Source organism: Pezoporus occidentalis, unplaced genomic scaffold (assembly GCF_034315485.1).
Source record: "Pezoporus occidentalis ecotype Australia unplaced genomic scaffold, CSIRO_AGI_Poc_V1 ctg257, whole genome shotgun sequence".
Classification (NCBI taxonomy): Eukaryota; Metazoa; Chordata; class Aves; order Psittaciformes; family Psittacidae; genus Pezoporus; species Pezoporus occidentalis.
Genome location: NW_026914469.1, coordinates 619,990 through 642,815, shown reverse-complemented (window position 1 = coordinate 642,815; position 22,826 = coordinate 619,990). Strand labels below are relative to the sequence as shown.

Here is a 22,826-nt window from a genome sequence, read left to right as displayed (position 1 = left end):
GGAAGATGGGCAGGAAGAGAATCATATCAATATGTATTGATTTTTAGTGGGAGGGTGTAAAGAGGATGGAGTAAGAATCTTCTCAGGGGTATCCAGTGAAAAGAGGCAGCAGACACAAACTGAAATACAGAAAACTATTTAAATGTGGGGAAATAAAGCTTAAGAGATTTTAGCCCAATTGAACAAGGCCCCAGCAACTCACTCTAGTCTACATTTTTTTAAGCAGTGGATTTGGACTAGATAACCTCAAGAGGTGCCATCCAACCACAACTATTCTATGATTCTGTGACTACATACAGTTTTATCTACTGGATATATTCATATTTTATACAAATTTATTTTAGTCTCAGTACAAGTTCCAAGGAATTTTAGGAGTTTTTCAGTATGCTCAATTCTGCCTGTCAAATGTTACCATTATCTTTACTGTTAAGGTACTCCTTGGACCTTCAAGTAGTACTTTAAAAGTACTAAATGATGCGTTCAGACATATTTCATGCTTCCCAGAAGTCTCATACATTACAAAAACATTAGACATGGAGCATCACTATCAGAAACAGAGTACAATCAGACAATAAATATCTCTATAACACGTGAGGTGTATCATCCTACCAGTAAAAGCCTGTAAAACTCCAGTATAAACAGTAAACAAAAAATTAAGATGTTTACTACATAAAAGTGAACAGTTTACACCACTCCAAAATAGGCAACAGATAATTACCACAGAACTATCCAATGTGTAAACTATGATTCATTGATCTGGACAAGAGACAACTTGGAAAATACAAACTCGTCATATTTCCAGAGTGGCCTGAAGAAGGCAGGAAGTTCCACTGTTCATCATTTTTTAACATGCAAGAGCTAGGCACCATGAAACAAAGCCAGTAGGAGCCAAATTCAAGAGACAGAAAAGAAGGTGATTTTTCACACAACAGATGGTAGATGTGCAGAATGCTCTGCCAAAAAATTGGTTTGGATGCTAAAAATTTACATAGGTTCAAGAGAGTATTTGACAAGGATTTTGAAGAGAAATCCATTACAGCTTACTAAACAGACAAACCTTATCAGCTTCAGGAAGTCCTTCAGCTGACATGCATTGGCAAGAAATGCAAGAGTTAAAAAAAGTGCATATACATTTGCTTTGCTTTTATTCTACCATTCACATCTACTTTGGGCAAGTATCCAAGATAAGATAGTAGGGTAACCAAGGATTCTTGGTCTAAACCAGCACAGCACTGTAGATCCAGTAAAGCAATGCTACCGTTTACCTTGCCAAAATAATACCTGACCTTATCCTACTATTCAAATAACTTGGAAGATACACATAACTTAGTCTTAGCTGCAATCCAATTGCTTGTCATATTTGTAACCCTGGTAAATACCATTGAGCTGTGCTATTAATGACTGCAGTATACATACTTAATTAGGAGGCACAAAAGGAATTTATCATTGTTTGTGCAAAGTGAATGACAATAGAGCAAAAGAAGCATCCATCAGTGTATCAGTTACTAAAAATACATGATTTTCAACTTGGTCTTCTTGCCACAATGGTCCAGTTTTCCAACACAGAGAATGTCAGAAAGCCCCTTTGTTTGAAAGAAAGCAATCTGTCTCCAATTAACTACTATCTACTGTACTGTGTGCAACTCAACTGTTACTGTAACTCATTGCCATGAAAGAGGTCCCAAAAAGGGAAGGAGAGAAACACACAGGAAAGGAGCAATATTCCATAGTCCATCTAAGATCTTAATGATCATTTGGACAAGATATAATAGAACAGATGTAGTACAGTTAAAGCAAATGACATTAAAATGACAAAAAATGACAAAAAAAAATAAAATCAGGCACATCCCAAATGAAAACTAGACAATAGAAAATTTTCTGTCTGTTGGAGTAAAAAAGTTATTCTGCTGCTGCAATTGTCAACTAGGCATTCTAAAAGAGGACAATTAGGGAAGTGTCAACAGCTGCCAGATATTATTATGGTATTAAATGCGCCAGAGTTTTCAAAGAATTATCATAAAACTGACTTGAATTCACCTCTACATTAGTTGACTATAGAGGTTGCTTCATTAAGAGAATGCTACAAGGAATAATGCAAGTCATGAAAACAGTAATGCTCAAAAATTTGAAATACTCAGTATAACATCAGCAAATAACTTCCCATGGAATATAAATATTTCTGGATTTTAGACTTGTGAATAAACCAAAACCTCCATTTGCTGTTAGAGCCACTAAAGATCTTTGTGCTTTTGCAGATGGAAAGCTTCCTAGTGATTCTGGCTAGTGGATTTGGACACTGTGTTTCAGTACTGTTTCTACAGATATCTGTCACAACTTTGATAGGGTATCCTTGGAAATGAACCACTTGGATGTAACAAGAAAAATAAACATCCACCTATTTTGTTCTCTTCACTGCTTCTCCAGTACTGATTACACTTTCCTCATTAAGCCCCAAAATATTTACAGTCTTTCACTGGGTGAAGGTGAAGAAGAGTGGAGTTCAAACCAATCCTGTGCTTTTGTCTGGACACCAAGGATGAAATGCTGTCTTGAATATGTTCCTGTGCATCAGGGACTGCTGGGGTGGAGAGGGAAAGATTTTGATTTTGCTTAAGTATTTGAAGAAATTCCTTTTGATTGACACATTTTGGTTTACAAAAGCAGGGAGAACATCCCCTGTACCAGAGAGAGCCCCAAGGAACACAAGTTCTTTCCATATGGAAAGTCATACCGTACTGGCTAAGAATATTGTACAGCAACCTGGCTGTCAACACTGAAGGTCAGATTTAAAAAAAAAAAAAGAAGTCTAGGAGACCCAAAATAGAAAAGAAATAATTGAGTGCATATTTTTAAAAAATACCTCTCACATCTATCATCCCACAGTAAGTCTGACTTTTTCACAGTTACTTAGAAAAACTTTAACTAGGTTCTATCACATGCATTAAAGTAAACCAACCTCAATTCTACCCATTCCATATTAAAACTGACATTCAGCAATCCATATGAATCCTAATGCCAGGTCTCATTCTCAGGTATATTCTCTCAGTCTGGCTATATTTCTTTAAGAACATTAAGCATTTTCTTCAATTTTTCTGACCCCTCCTTTCTTTCTCTGTACACTATTTCTTCAGTGTCTATGAACAGCCTTCCCTTTTCTCTGTGTCTCTAGCTAACATGCATTGTGGTCTGTAGCTGTAATATGCTGTCATGAGAAACTGAAAAACACTTTGCTTTTAAAAATACTAAAACGTTTAGACATATATTTCAGCTCATCTTTAACTTACAGTATTTTGGGTGGTAAAGGGAGAACCTACCTTTGGTTTCTATTATAACATTCAATATACCACCTAAATTATTAAAATCAAACACTTTTTTCTTCTCCCATTCTAACTTGAAGCGGGTCTTAAAACTATATATTTTCTAAAAATCCATTTCAATATCGCTGAGAAGATAGTTTTTCTTTTTATTCCTAGATGCAATTTGCTGATCATTTTTGTTTACTGCAAGACTAAAGTTTAACATCACTATTGTTATAAAAACCTTCAGCTGGTAGTCTACCTACATCAGTAAAATTCTATGGTCTCTAAGGAAAAGGAAAATCATGCGGACAGTCGTGTTTACCTCAAGCTCACAACTTAACAGCTTCATAGATAACACTGCTTTTAACTCTCAGATTGGAAAAAGGGGCCAAAGCTTCTGCATTAGATTGTGAAATCCAGTATCCGTACTATCATCTTCACCTCTCCCTAAACCTCTTTTCCCTCCAATCAGTGAGCAAAGATACTTAAGATACTCTGAAGATTGTACATTTTAAGACCACTTACAGGAAGGTAAATAGTATTTAATATATTTTTCTGCCTTCGCTTAAATGGCTATGTCACCAGTTGGCTGATGATGAGCTTTGGTTCCATCAACCCCCTGACAAAACTAATCTTTTACCTTCTGTTCCAATGCAAGCCGGTACTTCTGTTCTACCCTTTTGCATTTGTTGTACCAACTGTTTTCATCTGTGATGAAAGGAGGACCAATGTTTTCTGGCGTACTGCCTTCACTGCCACTACTGCCCAGCGTTCTTAGCTCTTCTTCATCACTGCTGATGCTGTCAGAACTGAAAGATCATATTAATTAGCCAAGTGAAAAGCTGTGTTTGTTAAAATGCAAACCCCCCCTTGAAATTTGAAGCACCACAGTTACTAAATACATCTAAAGCTCTGTAAGTCAAAAAGAAACAAAATATTGGGATAGGATAGATCACTAAACACAAGTTGTATTTCAAGCTTTTATTTGTATAGGCACCTAAAGAATGGGCAAAATTTGCCCAAGACCTTAGTTAAGTTGTCTTAGGCAAGTCAGACAACTGCATGTAGTATACCCTCCTGGAATACAAAGGGCCAGTGCATTCCAATATGCTGTCTAAGTGGTGACTTGGATCTTCCCATCATAAATTCAGAGTAATATAGCATTATCTGAATCTAGATGTTATTTGTTTCCAAAAAAGCATAAAAATAAAAAGTGATTGTTGTTTACGTTAAATTATGATGAATTTAAATGAAAACGTATAGTTGTGGTTATAGTGAAGACCATGTGCCTGTTATTTCACAGAACATGAGCATCTCTCCATACAGTATGCAAATTCACTGTGAAAATATCTGCATATCATCCAGAATCAATCTATGCCAGAAAATTCAGACATCTGTCTCAAATACAAGAATTGTAATTTAGCCCAATACCCATTTTAAATCTCTCCTTACAACTATGCTTTCCACTGCATTAACAGCATTTACTAGTTTTTAAAGTAGTGATTCATACAACTCTATGATCCTGCCATGATGCAAATTCTGCTTTAACTGAATCATGCAATTTGTCATTAACATGTAATCTATTAAGAACTTCAAGAAAATAATTAGGATGTTTCATGTTCAGTTGTACATCTTCAAGATTACTTCTCACTCCCAACTGCTTCCTCCATTTTGGCAAAACTAGCAATAGAACACATCCCATTAATTTCCATGCTTTTTAGAGATACCAAATTGCTCTCTGATCTGTTAGATAATGATCACGTCTTTAATTTTTAATCATATAACGGATCACAGGAGCAAAATGTAGCTGGAAGGTCAGATTATATATGCAATTGGACATGATTTCTATTATGTGCTAACTGCTCATACTGCTTATCTGTCATACCTTACCATTTACGAGGACACATATAGCTTTTATTTACAAGACAGCTACCTTCAAGTTTATGGCTACACAGAAAAGGACCAAGAGAAAGGACAACTTGGTCTGGAGATCTGCAAAGGAAATTAAAAAAATTTGTTTCCTTGCGAACTGTGATCATAATCCAAGTAAACAAAGTTAGCATGACTCACTGTGATGAGTCATGTAATAATTCTACCAGTCTGAAAGAGCCAGGCAGCTGAGTGCACAGGTTTGTATTTAGAGATGGATATTATTTTGAATGTGAAATGAAAAGTATGGGGCCCAGTATGAAGGATAAATTGTTAATAAAATAAGATTAAAAAGTGCAAAGATAAAAAGTACCTTTGGGTGAACTTCAAATATGGTGTATAATCTATGACAGCTGGAAAGCTGCCATCCAGTCCCTCACCCTTCAGGCAAAAACTGATAAAACAGAGAAACAACAGTAAGATTATAACAAGAAAATTATAACAGTGACAGTTGAATCTTATCAACGTGAAATTTTTCTTAATTTTTTGGTAATAAGAAAGGCCTAGAGCATTTAATACTGAAATCCTACTCAGCCGAGCTAGACTATTTAATATTTAATGAGAGTCACTGAGCATATTATAGCATAATGAAACCCCCAACAAACAGTAATTCCACATGATCGGGGAATAGATCAGGGCAAGTGGTAATTTTTAATTTTTCACTTCTATTCTGAAACTACGGATGGATTGAAGGGAATAACAGGAAAAAGAAAGCTAGCCAGAGCAAGAGAAAGAGAAGAGCTATGGATGAGAATGGAATCTTCGGCATTTAAGCTCATTTAAAGAGTTTGCAGAGTCTTTACATAACCATCCTACTAACTTTAAGTCAAAAACCAGTTCTCAAAAATATTTCACGGTTTTTCTCCTCTCAGATACTTTCTGGTGTGGGGCTGCAGGAAGATGAGGGACATTAATGAATCTTACTTTCAGAAAGATGTTCTGAAATGGCTGTAGCTTTACAAAGCTCTCATCTACCCTGTATTCTTTTTCTACTTGATATAAAAGATTGTATGGGAACCATGTTTAATTATCACAGAAGTGGCAAAATCAATCATGCTTCCATAAGGCTCATATTCCTCACTCTTTCCGTATGTCATTGAAAACCCAATTCTAGTAAGACATGGTTTTTGCTACTTTTCCTAACTTAATTGCAAAGTGCCAGTTTTTGCAATGCAGTCACTTAAGTAGTATTTGGAAAGTACATATGCAGGGTTGGGTTTTGTTTTTTTTTTTCCCCTTAAGAATAGAAAAGCAAAGAAAACAAGAAAAAACACCTCTGCAAAACCACAATTAGTTTAAGCAGATACACAATAAAAATGCTTCTGTAGCACTATATTCCTATTTTGGCCAGAAATTTTCTAGGCTCTTATATGTGGCATTGACAAAAACTTAAATGTCTCCAGAAGAATGTATAAATATGCTTATATTAGAAATCAGAGAACAAAGGAAGAATAAGCACACTCATACAACTAAGCTCTCATACTGGTAGTATGTACCACTGAGGCTTGTGGGAGACAAACACTATCAACTGATGGTTATTTATGGAAGGACTTACATACTCCAGACTTACTCTTGCTATGCTTCTTACTTATGTATAGCCATATTTCTTCCAAGTATAGTAGTAACAGAGAAGTAGTTTAATTTCACATAGAGTAAAGCTTAAACTAATAAAAAAATCTGGTAAGAGCTGAATTTGCTGTATACAAGGCTAACTCTCTTATCATCCAGCAACATCAATCAGTTCCCTCAGAACATAGCTGATGATGTTATTAAGCCAATCTAGTGACTAAATGCTGGCAAAAGAAGTTATCCTTTGCTTTCAACCTCTTCCTCCACATTTTTCCTTTTACTTTTTTTTTGGGGGGGGTGGTAATTTTTATTTTTCTTAATTAAATCCCAACCAGACATTCCCTTTCCCCTTCTTACAGTGGTATTGGCACTTATCCAACTCCATGATGAGCTAGCTCAGCCATCATGACCTGAATTTTTAGCATTTTTATTCCCCATTAGCATCCAGTTGCAGTTCCACAGGCAACTAAAATCAATGCTCACTGCCACTGGAAAGGTAAGACATTACTTAATCACTTTTATTCCTTTTCTTCTCTAATCCTTACGATCATATCATATCTGCCACTTATAGGATGTTTCCATGAGCCAAACTAGCTAATAGCAAAAGAACTATCCTGTCTTCTTATTGAGTATGGGTTTTTTACTCTTTAACAAGTTAAATTGACTCACAGAAGGGTCCAACAAGCCTCAAAACTGGTATAAGGGTACATAAGCAAATCTCTAAAGGTCTTTTGTCAGCACTCAGTGCATCCAGTGAGACTGTGCTGTTTTCTTTCTGACAGTTTATCTCCTAAACTGGTTTGTGACAAGCATTAATGCTGCTGCAGTGTAAATTTTAACAGCATATTGTCAGGAGACTGGAGGAAAGCATTATCATTCTCCTTTTTCCTATGCTGTATTACAAAACCCTTCCCCATTTTATGAGGTTAGCTTGACCCAGTCAGGCATATTAACAGGGCCTGGGGCCATCTTCTCATAGGCATTGTAGACTTTATACCTTGCTGATGGTTTTGCTATATATATTATAATGTGTGTGTGTACATAGAATCATAGAATCGTTAGGGTTGGAAAGGACCTTCAGATCATCCAGTTGCAACCCCCTTGCCATGGGCAGGGACACCTTACGCTAAATCGTATCACCCAAGGCCTCGTCCAACCTGGCCTTGAACCCTGCCAGGGATGGAGCATTCACAACCTCCCTGGGCAACCCATTCCACTGCCACACCACCCTATACACACACACACACCCCAAAGTGTTGTGTTTTTTTTTTTTAATTATCTAGGGTGTGTATCTTCATTAGCCCAAAACACAGAATTAATTGTATAATAAAGCACACAAAAGTCTAGCTAAAGACTGCACAGGTAAATTCATGTAATCTTACAATATTTTGCAGTTAATTAAAACACATTTTAATATTAAATGGTCATTTGTAGGTTAAGCTTTTAAAATGTAGAAGTACTAAAGTTAAAGATACCTATACCTTCTACATACTCAGTTACAATGCTGTCATTGAGTACTAGGGCATAACTGTGTACTTAATCCTTTAAAAGATTCAATTGTCTGTAAACTTCACTTAATAGGTTTAACTTATTTTCTGCAATTACTCTTCAGATTGCTTTTAGAATTTTGATACCTGAAAGACTGTGTAATCATGCAGCTATATAAACTATGGTATGGTTTTGTTCTTATCTAGAAGAGCCATTCAAGATTCTTTTCTCTATCCCTCCCTCTTCTCCCCCCACCTAATTTTTGCCCATCAAAAGAGTTAGAGTTAGGAACTCTAACATTGTTTTTCATAATGCATCCACTCTTGATTTCAAAAAAGAAAAAGTACTTTCCCTGAGCATTATATTATGAAGCATGCAAATATAATACCTAAAATCAATTGCATTGAGTCCCAACAGCATGCCAGCAAGCATATTTGCTTCTTCACCAAGAACAATTGCTCCATCCTCATAAAATCTCCTTCAATAAAAAAAGAAATTAGTTCAGTATTATTTGAGAGAAAATGATATTAACTATTTTTCATAGTTAATAGAAAAATGAAGAAATACAGTTTAAGTAAAAAAACCTCATGTGAACCCCGGGGGGGGGGCTGATATTTCATTTCAAATAAAGCAAAACAATAAATCACACAGCACAAAGCACCACAATCTTAGAGCACATAAAAATTTAGGTAGAAGCAAAACCAATTCATAATATTAGCCCTAAGAAATGGATGAAACGCAAAGGAAGTGATGAAGATACACTTTAATCCTGAAAGGCAGAATGTGTGTCATCTCTATAAAAAAAAAAATCCATTATATAAGAAAAAAAATTCTCACAATTGCACTTGCAGACTCTTTAAATGTTCAAAAATCATTCTTCGTTCTCAGAAAATATTTTCAAAAATCAGCTATTCTCCAGGTAGCACGCTTTTTATACTGCATGCTCGGGTTATTCATGCTGTATCCAGTTATTCTGAGATTTAAAATTTTCATTATTTGAAGGAGGAGTGTTTCTTAGCACCATTTTTTGTTGCAAAACACCTACTGGCCAAAGTTTTAGAACTCCATGCCTTGATCTCAAAATACATTTCACATACCCTGGTACAGGCAGACTTCTGAAGGCTGGCTGAGAACAGTGACCAATAAAGAAACCATTTTTAAATCTGTACCCCCTCACTACCTCCTCATTCTCTCCCATTTATTCTCATTTTCTCCTCCTAGCTACCACAGAAGCTACTTCCAGACATAGCTGTTCCATGCACAGAACATATGGGAATAGGACACACCACTGCCATGCAGAGACTCGTAAAAAGGCATTTGGTCTGTTTAGCAAAGTAGCACACAACTGTAATTTCTGTGTTAAAGGAGTCCTGGCAGCAGCAGAGGCAGAAAGGTCACCTGAGCATCACATGTGGAAAGAGGGAAATGAAGAGCTGTTCAGTACCAACTGCAAGGTTGAAAGGTCACTTACCAGAAACCAAGATCCACATTCCACCTATACATTCTAGCCATGTATGATTGCAAGAAGGTGCCAGATTATTGAAGGCAATCCATCTTTCAAATACCAGCAGCAATGCCCTACCAAAAGCTCCATCTGTTTTAAGAACTACATGTAAGCACTGGGATGTCTCAGTAAGAGCCTGAGTTGCCTGCATGGCAAACATCCAGAGAAGCCACATTTTGGGGCACAGTTCCAAAGACTGAACTGTGTTATAATGCACACCATCAGAAGTCCCACTTTTGCAGTTTCATAACAGACATCCATTTGCTGTAAGGAAATGAGTTGTCCAAGACCTTGGATGTTCTCAGTAGAAGCAAGAAATCTGGACGACTTCCTCTGGGAAGACAGAGATTATAGTCTTGACATAGAGACTATGATGTACAGACTCAACTCTCTACTCTTGAAGTTCAAGAATGGCACTAGGAAGTTAAACTGGCTAAGACAGAATACTGAGCTAGATGGACTTTACAATCTGATTCAGTACAGTTACTCTTATTTGTGAACTAAGAGCAATGCTCCCAGCACAAGCTGATTGCCACCTGTTTCACTGGCATTTGTTAAATTACTGCTAGGTACCAATCTGTACAGTGTTCAGTTTATCTTGTAAAATGATGCCAAGGAAGTAATCACACAAAAAAGACGGGACATTATTTGTAACAGTGAGATGCAGATGTGTTAGCCTGACAATGGTAATGTTTCTTAAACCAGCTTCAGTAATCTAGCCAAAGCAACTCACAAATTTTCTCTCAGGGCTATGCAGCTGACATCTTACAACAGATGTCTCTTTAAGTTAACTCTTAACTCTTTAAGTTAAGAGTCTGTGCTGAGCAATTTTTTAGAAAAATAATTGTGTGCCCATGCGTAACCCAACTCCTGTCTCAGTGTAATATGCAGATCCAGCACTAATAACGTGCTGCTTTATTAAAGGACTAGCCGTAAGATCAGGCACCTAATCACAACAGTGAGGTTTAAAAAGGGCTAGCAGTATGATAGATCAATCTCGTAGTCTACATATACACATGTATAACATGATATTTAGAGTTTATATAATTATTAAAACGACATATATCAAAATACATAATTTAAAATTCTACATAAATGGTGCAAAGTATCACCAAAAGAATCCAGCCACTTATTAGGCATCCAAAATCCCACAGAAGAAAAAGACAGTGCGTCCATTATTGCTAGTAGATTTGAAATCCACCATACCAAGATCTGAAACTGGAACTTCTATTTCCATTAAATGTATTTAAAATATTACTTCAAAACAAACTTTGCACTTACTATGTTTGCAATGCAAGAGGGGTTGTTTCCAAAAACTATACCACTGAAAGAACATTCAAATATATTAAACATCAACATGTTCAAATAAATTAACTTGAAACTGCTAATAAATTAATACCACTGTTATCCACTAGAAAACAAACCACACTACCAAACATGGACAAAGAATGTACTACTTAACTACACAAGTCTGTGACCCTCCTCTTCCTCCTCATCTCCCCCTCAAAAACCCAAGTGACTTCTCAGTTTGAGGCAACATGAGTAAATCTTTTCCAGAAATCTTTGGTTTATGAGCTTCTTGTCTACTGTAAATGCAAACAAATCTGGGTAAAATAAAGATTATAGGTCTGGAAACGTCAATAAAATGTGATGTTTCCCTAGTTGTGCTTCAAAGTCACCTTAATATTGGCAACATATATGGAGATCTGTGCACAAACAGTCTTAGAAACAATATTCTAAATGAACTGAAGTCCTTGCAGAGAAAACTCTTACTGTTCAAAAAGCCCATTCAGTAGATAAAACTTTTAAGAGGTCAACATCAGGTACCATGTTACAAACTCACTCATATTTAGATGACTTCATCATAAATCTACAAGATACAGTTGTTGCAGGATACAGCATCCTATAACAATCGCATTATTTAGAACCAGTCCAAAACTGGCAGACTATTTTCTATCATAACACATATTCTTGTACGTAACAGATTTTACCCTTAGAAGGTAAAAATAAATAAATAAAATGTTACAGAAATTTCGTATTACAATACATATCCCCATGCTATGCCTGATCATTAATTCTGTTCTATGTCTCTCAACAGGTTCATGGAATTATTTTCCTTTCTTCTTCAAGAAATGTTCCTATAAAAATTATTTTTTACTGAATCTCTAGGACTTTCTGTCAACCATACCTAATTCTGAAAGGAACATTACATTTTCCTATCTTTATCACACTGCAATTTCAGAATTAGACATTTCCTTCTCTTTTGGCCTTTCAAGAATTCCAGACTTATTTCCACATTTTTAAAATCACAAAGAATTTTAATTTTGCAGTTTTACCCATGCTAACATCCAGTCAGTTCACACCAACTCTAGATATCTTTTACAGTGTTACAGCTCCTTTACTAGTGACATCCTTTCCTATACAAATCAAGTGTAACATGCACTTCTAAACCCAATACAACTTACGAAACATTTGCTAAAATACTGCAAAAATAGGAGTCTTAGAGACCTGGTTGTTTTGAAGTCTCTCAGAGCTGTGGAAATGTATTCAGACAAATGCTTTTCCATAAGTGCTACTCTGATCCAGGCTCGACCCTGCAAGAAGAAACAGACATCAAATACCTAAATATTACAGAATGAAACGATTTTCCATGTGAAAATGAATACAGTTGATTTATCTGGGTGAAATGAACTTGTTAACAAAATCACCACTAAACAGAAATAGTTGCTAAGATCTAATTCATTACAGTGATAATGAAAAGAAAAAAGTATTCTTACAAATCAACTTCATTATAAAATAAAGTTATCAACAATTTAAAGGTGGAGGAAGGGTATTGCTTTAATTATATAATCCAGCCTTTTTAATGTCTCATGTGCATAAGTGGTAGGAACAGTAACACATCATGGCAAAAAGCTTTCCATTTTAAAGACAATGCTATTGGAAGTAACCAAACTGTTTCCAATATAAAGCATCAGTAACTTACCCTCAAGGTGTTTTAAGAAAAAAATAATTCTCTCTGCTCATTCAACTATTTGTGGGATCAATAAAAAAATAAATTACTTTTTCCCCCCTCAGTAAGGGCATCATTACAGAAGCTGTATATGATATACAGGAATTAACTCTAATCTAAGGGGCCAAAAACAGTTCTATGAACAACTGCAATAGCTTCAAAGATAACCTTTAGGAATGTGTGTTGCACTGTATTTAGAGGTCTAGTGCACAGGATTGTAGTTTACAGGAAAAAGACATTTCAAGTGGCTGCCATAATTATGATTGTCACTTTAAGAGCACCAGGAACATTTATTGCAACCCACATCAACTTAAAAATAGTTAAGTAATAAGATGTCTTTGTGCTTAATACATTTGGCCCTTACTGACATCTAGCCGAGTATCGCTACAGACATGGTACTAAAGCCACCTGTAGTAGATTATAATCCTACATCAAATTTATATAGACCTAAATCAAACTTATGATGAGATAGAAGTAAATAACAAAAACAAAAATCACTTTCATAAATACCCACAACACAGCAAAAACTTTAACATAGAGTACATCAAAATTAAAAGGAAGTTTATCTGGACAGCTGCCTTTACATTGCAGTTATTTAGAACATAGAATCATAGAATGACTTGGGCTGGAAGGGACCTTAAAGATCATTTGGTTCCAACCCTGCTGCCATGAGCAGAGACACCTTCCACTAGACCAGGCTGCTCAAAGCCCCATCCAACCTGGCCTTGAACACACCAGGGATGGAACAGTCACAACTTCCCTGGACAACCTCTGCCAGTGCCTCACCATCCTCAGAGTAAAGAATTCCTTCCTAATGCCCAACCTAAATCTACCTTCTGTCAGTTTAAAGCCCTTCCCCCTTGTCCTATCAATACATGCCCTTCAGAGAAGTCCATCTCCAGATTTCTAGCAGGCTTTTTTAGGTAGTGGGAAGCTGCTGTAAGTTTCCCCTGAGCCTTTTCTTTTCCTTGTTGAACAAACCCAACAATCTCAAGCCTGTTTTCATAAAAGAGGTGCTCCAGCCCTCTGATCATCTTCACAGCCCTTCTCTTGAGTTGCTAAAGCAGGTTCATGTCCCTCTTGTGTTGGAGGCCCCAAAGCTGAATGCAGTACTGCCGGTGGGGTCTCACGAGAGCGGAGTAGAGAGGGAGAATCACCTCCCTTGGCATTTGACATGCTTCTTCTGATGCAGCCCAGGGACACGGTTGGCTATCTGGGCTGCAAGTGCACACCGCCAGGTTATGCTGAGCTTCTCAGCCAACACCCCCAAGTCCTTCTCATGGATGCGCTCAGTCTATTCTCCCCCCAGCTTCTATTTGTGCTTGGGATTACTTCGACCCAGGGGCAGGACCTTGCAGCTGGCCCTGTTGAACCTCATGAGGTTTGCACAAACTCATGTTGCATGAACACGAGTAAAATAGTCAAACCCTGATGATTCTGTTTTGCTAATGACTAAAGACTATGTAGCTCCAGTGAAAGCATGGCTATGGTAGCACTGGCAAAGCCTTACTAACAGCTCCAGTTTGGACCACCAGTAAAACTGATGCATACCATTGGTATTTGTGTTGACATGTCTCCAACCTTTTCAGATACAGACAAAATACTTCTGCACACACCTCCAAAAATTAAACACTGTTCTCCACACTGCACGAATTACCTTCTTTGTTTACTATTTGGCATGGCCTTATCCACAAAGTAGAAGAAAACTCTGAATTTATTTTTAGGAGTATTTTAGAAAATAGCTTTACATTTTATTATCTGCTGAATTTAAGTACTCATCTCTATTAAAATCTTGGAATTCAGAAATATCATTAAAATAAATCTTGAATATAATCAACATAATCATCACATGCTAGAACATAAGTCTCTCCAGAAAGTATTTGAAAATAAATTCTCCAAATTATCTGAATTTTCAGATCTCAACATAAGCAAGAAAAGTTGCATGACTTAAATTATCAGTCTAATACTCCAGTACATTGCGTGATAGGACAAGCATGTAATATTCCGGATAGGAAAACCAGTCAATAAAATATAATAATAACCAGTCAATAGGAAAACCAGCTTTTTTTGCCACAGAATCTCAAGTGTTTGAAAGCTTTTATGCAGATTACATATACATTTACTATATAAAATGTAAAACTGAGTCTATGCAAAAGAAAAAAGGAGCAATAGCAGACATTGCAAACAGGCTGTTCTGCAATACTATGGATCATTAGAACAGCTGTTCAAAGATCTACGAGATTCATGGTGCTGCTTGATCTAAGCATCATCTTTTAATGAAGAAAAATATGGTTATGTAAATACTTGTAATTTAAATTGTACAGTCATGTCCCTGAAAGAAAAACCCAACAACCTACAAATTATTTGTTTATAACAAGTTAAATATTTCCACCTCACCAATGACACCAACTCTTAATAATCCAGAGTATAATAAACCTGGAAGATTTTTAAAACATACATAGAACACAGTTTGCATACTTCTTCAAACAACTGATTCCAGTTCATTTAGGAGTAACAAGAATTAAGAACACTAATTTATGCATCCTTTTATGTTACTTATGCTTTCAAGTCTGAAGGTTCTCAGTTATCAGTCAAGGCTTCTTCACACAGAAATACAAGCTACTGAAAAGTATTCCAATCTAGTAAAAAGAACTCATAATCTCTTTCTAATAGTACTTTTTTTTAATTTTTTTTTTTAGATGTTTGTGTATGCTGTCTTGCACCATTAAGATTTAATGATACATCAATTTAAAGCTCATTCCTATTCAGTTCATATGCATGTAAATACATTAAATTGTTACTTCCTTAATGTTTCCATCATACTGACAATCAGAAATTATGATTTCATTTCTATATACATCCTTTAAAATCTTTATTAGCAAATAAATCTATGAAAGGCTTCCTGCACAATGACACCAGCAAACTCAAGGGTTCATAACACCTTTTTTATTAATGCATGAATTATATACAAAATAAAATTACACTTAGGTTGGGGGGAGGAGGGGAAATCACAGTTCTACAATTTTAAAATAGTATTTGCAAGGCATTTCCACACATACATAATTTCCCTCAACATACTGCATTTTTAAAAAACTATGTAAGCTCAAAAATGCGAAGGCAATTCAGATTTAAATTTTTTTTAAGTAATTATTTACTAGGTACATATAAAAATAATTATTTCAAACAATGAAAAATTTTGTGGGGCAAGGTTGGTAATGTTTTTCTTCTGGGTACAGAAATGTCAGCTATACTTTACACAGAACAATGTAACAAAAAAAAGTCAATTTGACCTTTCTCTTCCCTACCTTAGCTCTAGAAGAACCGACATTCTCCATGTTCTCAATACTGCAGATGCAATTGTGAGAGACTTTTCGGCAAGCTACTCGAATGTAGTCCCAGAAACTACGAGGACTTTCATAGCCGAACCAGGTGATCTGACCTTAAATCAAAATACAAGATATGTAAAGATTGATGAACTTCCCTCTCTGCTTACTGGAGATAAAAATAATTCAAATACTTCCCTATAGGTTGCCTGCACCAACAGGATTTCATACTACCAAGTCCATAAATTCCTACTGAAAACTGGCTTGCAGGTGTAAAAAATACTTGCATTATGCAGCTCACCCTGGTTTCAGACCGATGCAGATAAAGAAGGTTGGAGCTTTTGTGTATTTTGTTGTTTTCTTCCTTGTTAGTATGCTATAATAATACTCAAGAGTCCTTCATGGACTTGTTACATCATAACAGGGTACACTGTCTTCCAACTTAAAAAGGAGATAAAATAAGTATTTCTGTTATTTGTTTTAGGTAGAAGCATGTATTTCATTAATACAATCAAGTAAAGAGAGTTTTGTTCTTTAAAAAATGTTTTTATATATATACACCACTGTTTGCTGTGATACTGTTATCTCCTTTTAGAAAGGGATTAGAATTTTTCAAAATGTGCTTTCATTGAAAGGGAAGCTGATGCATGATCAAAAATGTTTCGCAGTTACAATTTATTTGGAATACACACAGAAGAACATTCCTTGGGAAACTGACCAAAATAAATTGAGCAAATCAATGTATCTTCTGGAGCTTTAACCAAAATCCGTTTTTTGGGTTGTGCTTTTGTTTCCTTCCAGTTTGCAATGTATTGCAGCTAGGAAATGAAAGGGGAAATTACATACTACCTGCAACCTTCACATACAAAAGGAATTTAACCACAGACCTAACAGTTCAGCCCCATTTTTCAGCCTGAACAGCATATAACTTTGAACAGGTATGTAAAAATTAAGACGAGCGTTGCCCTCTGGTGACTCCTATTATTATGCATGTGCAAACCTTTTCTCTGTATAAAATGAAATCTAATTTTTAAGTTAATTTTATTTTAAGTCTTGAGTTGTACTTGGAAGTTTTACTAGTTTATCAGAAAGGCTTCTAATTCTTTTGCTGTTAGAAAGCTCAGATTTCAAGAAAAAAATATATTAGATTCACACTGCAAATTATGCATACTAAAAATAAAAATGCCAACACATGATGACAAGAATATTTTTATCTAGCATGACTTATCTTCGTTTCAAACATAATTAGTGTCAAAGATCTGTCCCATATGATCTTAAGACATTCAAGTGGTGGGGTTTTTTTCCCCTAGAGGGTGCCAAGTAACTTGACTTTGTGGTCCATCTGCTAACTTTGTCACATGGATTTGTTTACTACATTCAAAGTTTGAGAGAAGACTTGTAAAAAAGTATCAGGAATAATTAATATATACTACTCAATATACCAAATGTAAAACAAAATCCCAGCATGCTTCAATTACAGTAGATTCAGATCTTCTCAATTCTAAGGCGTAAAATAAAAATTTCTGCAAGGTAAGCAGTATAGCAAACTACTTTTGTTGTAATGCCAAGCACAGCAGACAACAAAAATTCAGTGGCATTTTAACACTAAAAGTTACGGATTTTTTCACATTCTTTGCCGTATTAGAAACATTTCTACCCTAGGGATTATACCTGCAAAATTAAATGCAATTTAAGCATGAAGATGACTTGGTGTCACCAATTCCAGTTCAAGCATATAATGGCAAATAAATGCAAGCATACCATATAACAACTTCTGTGTTTTTTTCTAACTATCTTAAGGACAGAGTATATGTAAGAAAAGGACAGTTTCACTCTATAGTTTTCAGAAGTCACTAATTCAAAGCTATTATTTTCACAAATAAACACTTGAAAACCACAACATTTATATAAAAAATATCTTTATAACAGAAATACATACCAGCACACACAGGATTTATTTGCCTTACACTGATGAAAGTAGTAAGCTGGCCATAATCGCAACATACTGATACAATAGCTCTGTGAGAGGGCATGATGGGTTTCAGACTTCAGTAGAAATTGTCTTCACCTGAAACTCAAGCCAGCTCAGGACCTTTTGTGAACCAAGAGCATCCGGATCTCACCGTTTTCTCCCTACAACCTTAAACCTTGCCCACACTTTGGTAATTAATGCCATTTGAAGAAAACCTTCCTTAATCATTCCATACACAGAAAGATGTTGGCAAAGACTGAGAATAGTGTGAATATATTTTAAGAACTACTACATAAGACAGCTTATATTATATATAAGGTATTATAATAGGTATATTATATATTATAATCAGTAGATTCACTACAATTTTAAAAAGCTTTCAACATATGAAATTCTATTTGGCCCTCGATGCACATAGCCATGAGAACTCTCAAGAATGAGGAATCAAACAGCCCCCACTACTCAGCATTTGTCAGGCTGCGGCAGGAGTGCTGGGTCCAGTTCTGGTCCCCACAATTCAAAGACATGGACATACTGAAGAGGTTCCAAAGGAGGAGCACAAAGATGTTCAAAGGGCTGGAGAACCTGCCCCAAGAGGAAAGACTGAAGGCGCTAGGTCTTTTCTCCCCAGGGAACAGAAGGCTTGGAGGGGAACTCATCACAGTATTCCAGTACTTGAAGGGCTGCTACAAAGAGGATGAAGGCTGTTTCTTTACAAGGAGCCACATGGAGAAAACAAAGGGCAATGGGTAGGTAGAACTTGCACCGGGAGAGGTTTCATCTCAACATAAGAAAATTTTTTACAGGAAGAAAAATTTTTCCCTGGAACAACCTTCCCAGGAATGTAGTAGTCACTGTCGCTGGAGATTTTCAAGATGCAACTGGACAGGGTGCCAGATCATCTCATCTAGGCTTCTTTCCCCACAGATGGTTAGACCATATGATCTCTTGAGGTGACTTACAACCTGGGCTGTTCTGTGATTTCAAATTCATATATAAATTTTAACGGGAATAAGTTTCCTGGGAGGCCCAAAGAACAGAGCATGTGGTCTTCACCATGAAGTTTATATGTCATCAAAAGACACACAAGCTAACAGCTATTCTAACAGTAAAGATGTTACTGGTTTTGTCAGCCAAACAAAATTGCCACGTAAACATGGAAGCTGCATGTCTAATATTAAACATTGTTCAAATTAATTCAATTCTTGTTTACAGAACTGCAAAGCAAATAGAAACAATATTGTGAAAATTCTTTATTTCACCACATTTTTGAATACTGCTACATACCTATTTGTATCAGGTCATTTCTGCTCCAGTCTGACTACCAGATATAAACATCCGCAATGCCAGCTGTTGTGGACCTTTTCTTACACCCAAGAAGCTCTTTACATACAAGACATTAAACAGTTCGATTACTACTCACAGTCCAATTTCACATCTACAAAGTTTTACAGTTGCGAAGTAGTAATGAGTAGGATGCTTTAAATTCGACGCAGGTTTTCTCCAGGCTTCCCTGTATTATTTAGTTCACAGCAAATTCTTCTATTCCACTAAAAAAAAAAAGTTTTAACACAACTGGATGGTAATGAACTGGCCTGCTACTCCTTTGAGGAATTTCTGTGATAACTTTTCTTTTCTTTTACAGAGTAGGTCATTAAAAATAAAAATTTACAGTAGTTCATAAACTCAGACCTCCAAGACAATTATAAATGCATTTAAGATTCTTCTCCATACAGAAGAGCATGAGCTAAACCACAAATTACATAAGAGCCCTACTATTTCCTTTTAGCCAAAACCAAGTAATATGTGTATATAATTATTAAATCTAGTAACAAAAGCTATTCTACTGATAGAACCAAATAAAGGGCCATCACAGCTATATGCTTAGACTCTTTTTTCATGACCATAGTGCCTTCAGCTCTTATACCCTTAGCCTTACCTTTTTTACCCCCACTGTATCACCATTACCTTAACTATTTTATCCAGCAGATTTGTTTCTCTCATGATGAGCAGCATTACAAGCTGCACCTTACACAAAGAACTTGCTTCTTCACCTGTGGCCTAAATCTACAAGCAGACATAATTGATACCCCCTCCCTTTGGCACTTCCTTTCAGGCACTGTTTATGCCTAAATTATCAGAATTGCTTAAAGAGACTCCATGAAATAGTAGGCAGTAGTAATTGCCTTTTTTTTTTTCCCTCCTAAAAATAAATAAACTAAAAACCATATGGGAAGAGATAAATAGCACACTGCAGATACAAGAAAAGTCTTTCATTGCTTGAGAAATGAATTACTTAATAATTCAGTTTACTATGAAGAAGTGCAAAAACTGGACATTTACCAATGACATCACTAATACAGCCATTTACTGTTACTACCAGCAGACTCCTGATGATGCACGAAACGAGAACATTTTATAGAATGAAGAAAGGACAATAATTTATCTTTCTATTTAAGCATCACTACCGCCATAGAAGCTTACTATTTGTAGGAAGTTTTCTAAAAGGAAAAACAAGCAAACAAACTCCACAGTTACTAAAAATTAAGAATAACATAGATCAGATAGAGACAAGCAGCTTTGATGGGCTATCCTAGCAGAAGCTTTTGAGGTATTCATAATACCTCTCAAAAATATGTTCAGGAAAAAAAGGCACACAAATTTGTGAGTGTCAACATACACAGCACAGCATACTGGTTTGTGTCATTATGGTGTTAAATCCAAACAAATGTATAGTTGGCAAGTAAATTCAAGGAAACCATAAAGTGCAAAATTACAGAAGTCACAAGCAAGATGAGCCATATACATTGTCAGTGGCAGAATTTAATTTATACACCAAAAATATTTCTAAGCATGCATACTGGCTAGCAGTTTAGATATGAACACATTTTGTTGTAAGGGATATTACAGTGAAAACATAGTAAGTCAACAAATGCATGACAACAGTTTTCAGAAATGTTATAGGTGATGCCCATAAACATCTACAATAGTTAATGTTCTTCAATAGTAACTTAGTTTAAAGTGATAAAAAAGGCTGAAAACCATGCAAAAATTTTGATACAGTAAATATACACATCACTTTGAAATGATGTCAGTTTTATATCAGCTAGGATATATATACCTGTGATAAAATCCTAAGAACTGTTGCTGAGCACCCCTACTGATGTCCCTACCTTTCTGCATTAATTATATTTATATAGGTGATCTGATAAAAAGGACACTTACAGGAAGTTCACCTGAAACATCTGTGGCCAGCAGTGAAAACAAAAGAACATGAAGACAACTACAAGATACAGCTTCATCTCCACAGTACAGAACAGTTAAGAAAGGAACAAATTCCAAACAACTACCCGGGGAAAAACATGGCTCCTGAAATCACCCAGCTTGCTTTAGAGATTATCAAACTCACATGTATTTATATAAAAATTTGTAAAATCCCTTTCAGGATTATAGGTCTTATTCAGTCCAGAGAACTTCAAATACATTGTCTGTATTCACTCAGCATACCACTCACTCTCTGCTGCACTATAAACCCATGCAAATTCTTACTCCTCAGAAGGAATAAAAAAAAAAAGAAATTATTCATCTTTTTTTCTGTTACTCTTTCTCTCCTATATTTTCAAGATCTCTGATTGTCCTGTCCAATATTACCATATAATATTTGGCCTCTTCAGGAACCTGCTTAGTAAGGTTCCATGGGATATAGCCCTAGAGGGCAGGGGCGGCCAAGACTGTCAGTTGATATTCAAGGATCACCTGCTACAAGCTCAGGAGTGTTGCATCCCAACTAGAAGTAATTGCAGCAGGAGGGCCAGGAGACCTCCTTGGACAGATAAGGAGCTGCTGAGGAAACTCAGAGGGAAAAAAAAAGAGGCTTATAAAAGGTGGAAGCGAAGACAGACGGCCTGGGAAGAATACAGGGATGCTGTCCAGGAAGTTAGGGACCAGGTCAAGAAAGCTAATTAAATTTGGCTAGGGATGTGAAAGATAACAGGAAGGGATTCTATAGGTACACTGTGAATAAAAGACAGTCTAGGGACAACATGGGCCCCCTCCAGAAGCTATCGGAAGAACTGGCTACCCTGGATTTGGAGAAGGCTGAGGTTCTGAATGACTTCTTTGACTTGGTCTTCACTGGCAAATGCTCTGACCACACCACCCAAGTCTTGGAAGGCAGATGCAGGGACTGTGAGAATGAAGACCCTAGGCCCAATGTAGGAAAGGACCTGGTTTGAGACCATCTTAAGGACCTGAAGGTGCACAAGTCCATGAGACCTCATGAAATCCATTTGCGGGTCCTGAAGAAGCTGGCAAATGAAGTTGCTAAGCCACTGGCCATCATATTTGGAAAATCATGGCAGTCAGGTGAAGTTCCCTATGACTGGAAAAAAGAAAATATAACCCCATTTTCAAGAAGGGGAAACGGGATGACCTGGGGAACTACAGAGCAGTCAGTCTCACCTCTGTGCCTGGCAAAATCTTGGAGCAGATTCTCCTGGATGGCATGCTAAGGAACATGAAAACCAACAAGGTCCTTGGTGACAGCCAGCATGGCTTCACTAAGAAGAAATCCTGCCTGACCAATTTGGTGGCTTTCCATGATGGGGCTATGAAACTGATGGACAGGGTAGAACAGTTGATGTCATCTACCTGGACTTGTGCAAAGCATTCAACACTGTCCCACACAACATCCTTATCTCTAAATTGGAGAGACATCAATTTGATGGATGGA

General features: G+C 36.4%; 1 protein-coding gene across 3 annotated transcripts in view; it reads right to left on the bottom strand.

Annotated features, from left to right (window-relative positions):
- Window positions 1–22,826, bottom strand: part of RUNDC3B (RUN domain containing 3B) — a 54,219-nt gene that overhangs the window by 17,424 nt on the left and 13,969 nt on the right. For all 3 annotated transcript variants that reach the window (XM_062623668.1, XM_062623667.1, XM_062623669.1), the window contains 5 exons: window positions 16,105–16,238; window positions 12,298–12,383; window positions 8,674–8,763; window positions 5,542–5,622; window positions 3,940–4,108 (listed from right to left, as the gene is read on the bottom strand). In XM_062623668.1, the coding sequence (XP_062479652.1) occupies window positions 3,940–4,108; window positions 5,542–5,622; window positions 8,674–8,763; window positions 12,298–12,383; window positions 16,105–16,134 (456 nt within the window). In that variant the 5' untranslated portion in view covers window positions 16,135–16,238. The remainder of the gene's footprint in view (window positions 1–3,939; window positions 4,109–5,541; window positions 5,623–8,673; window positions 8,764–12,297; window positions 12,384–16,104; window positions 16,239–22,826) is intronic.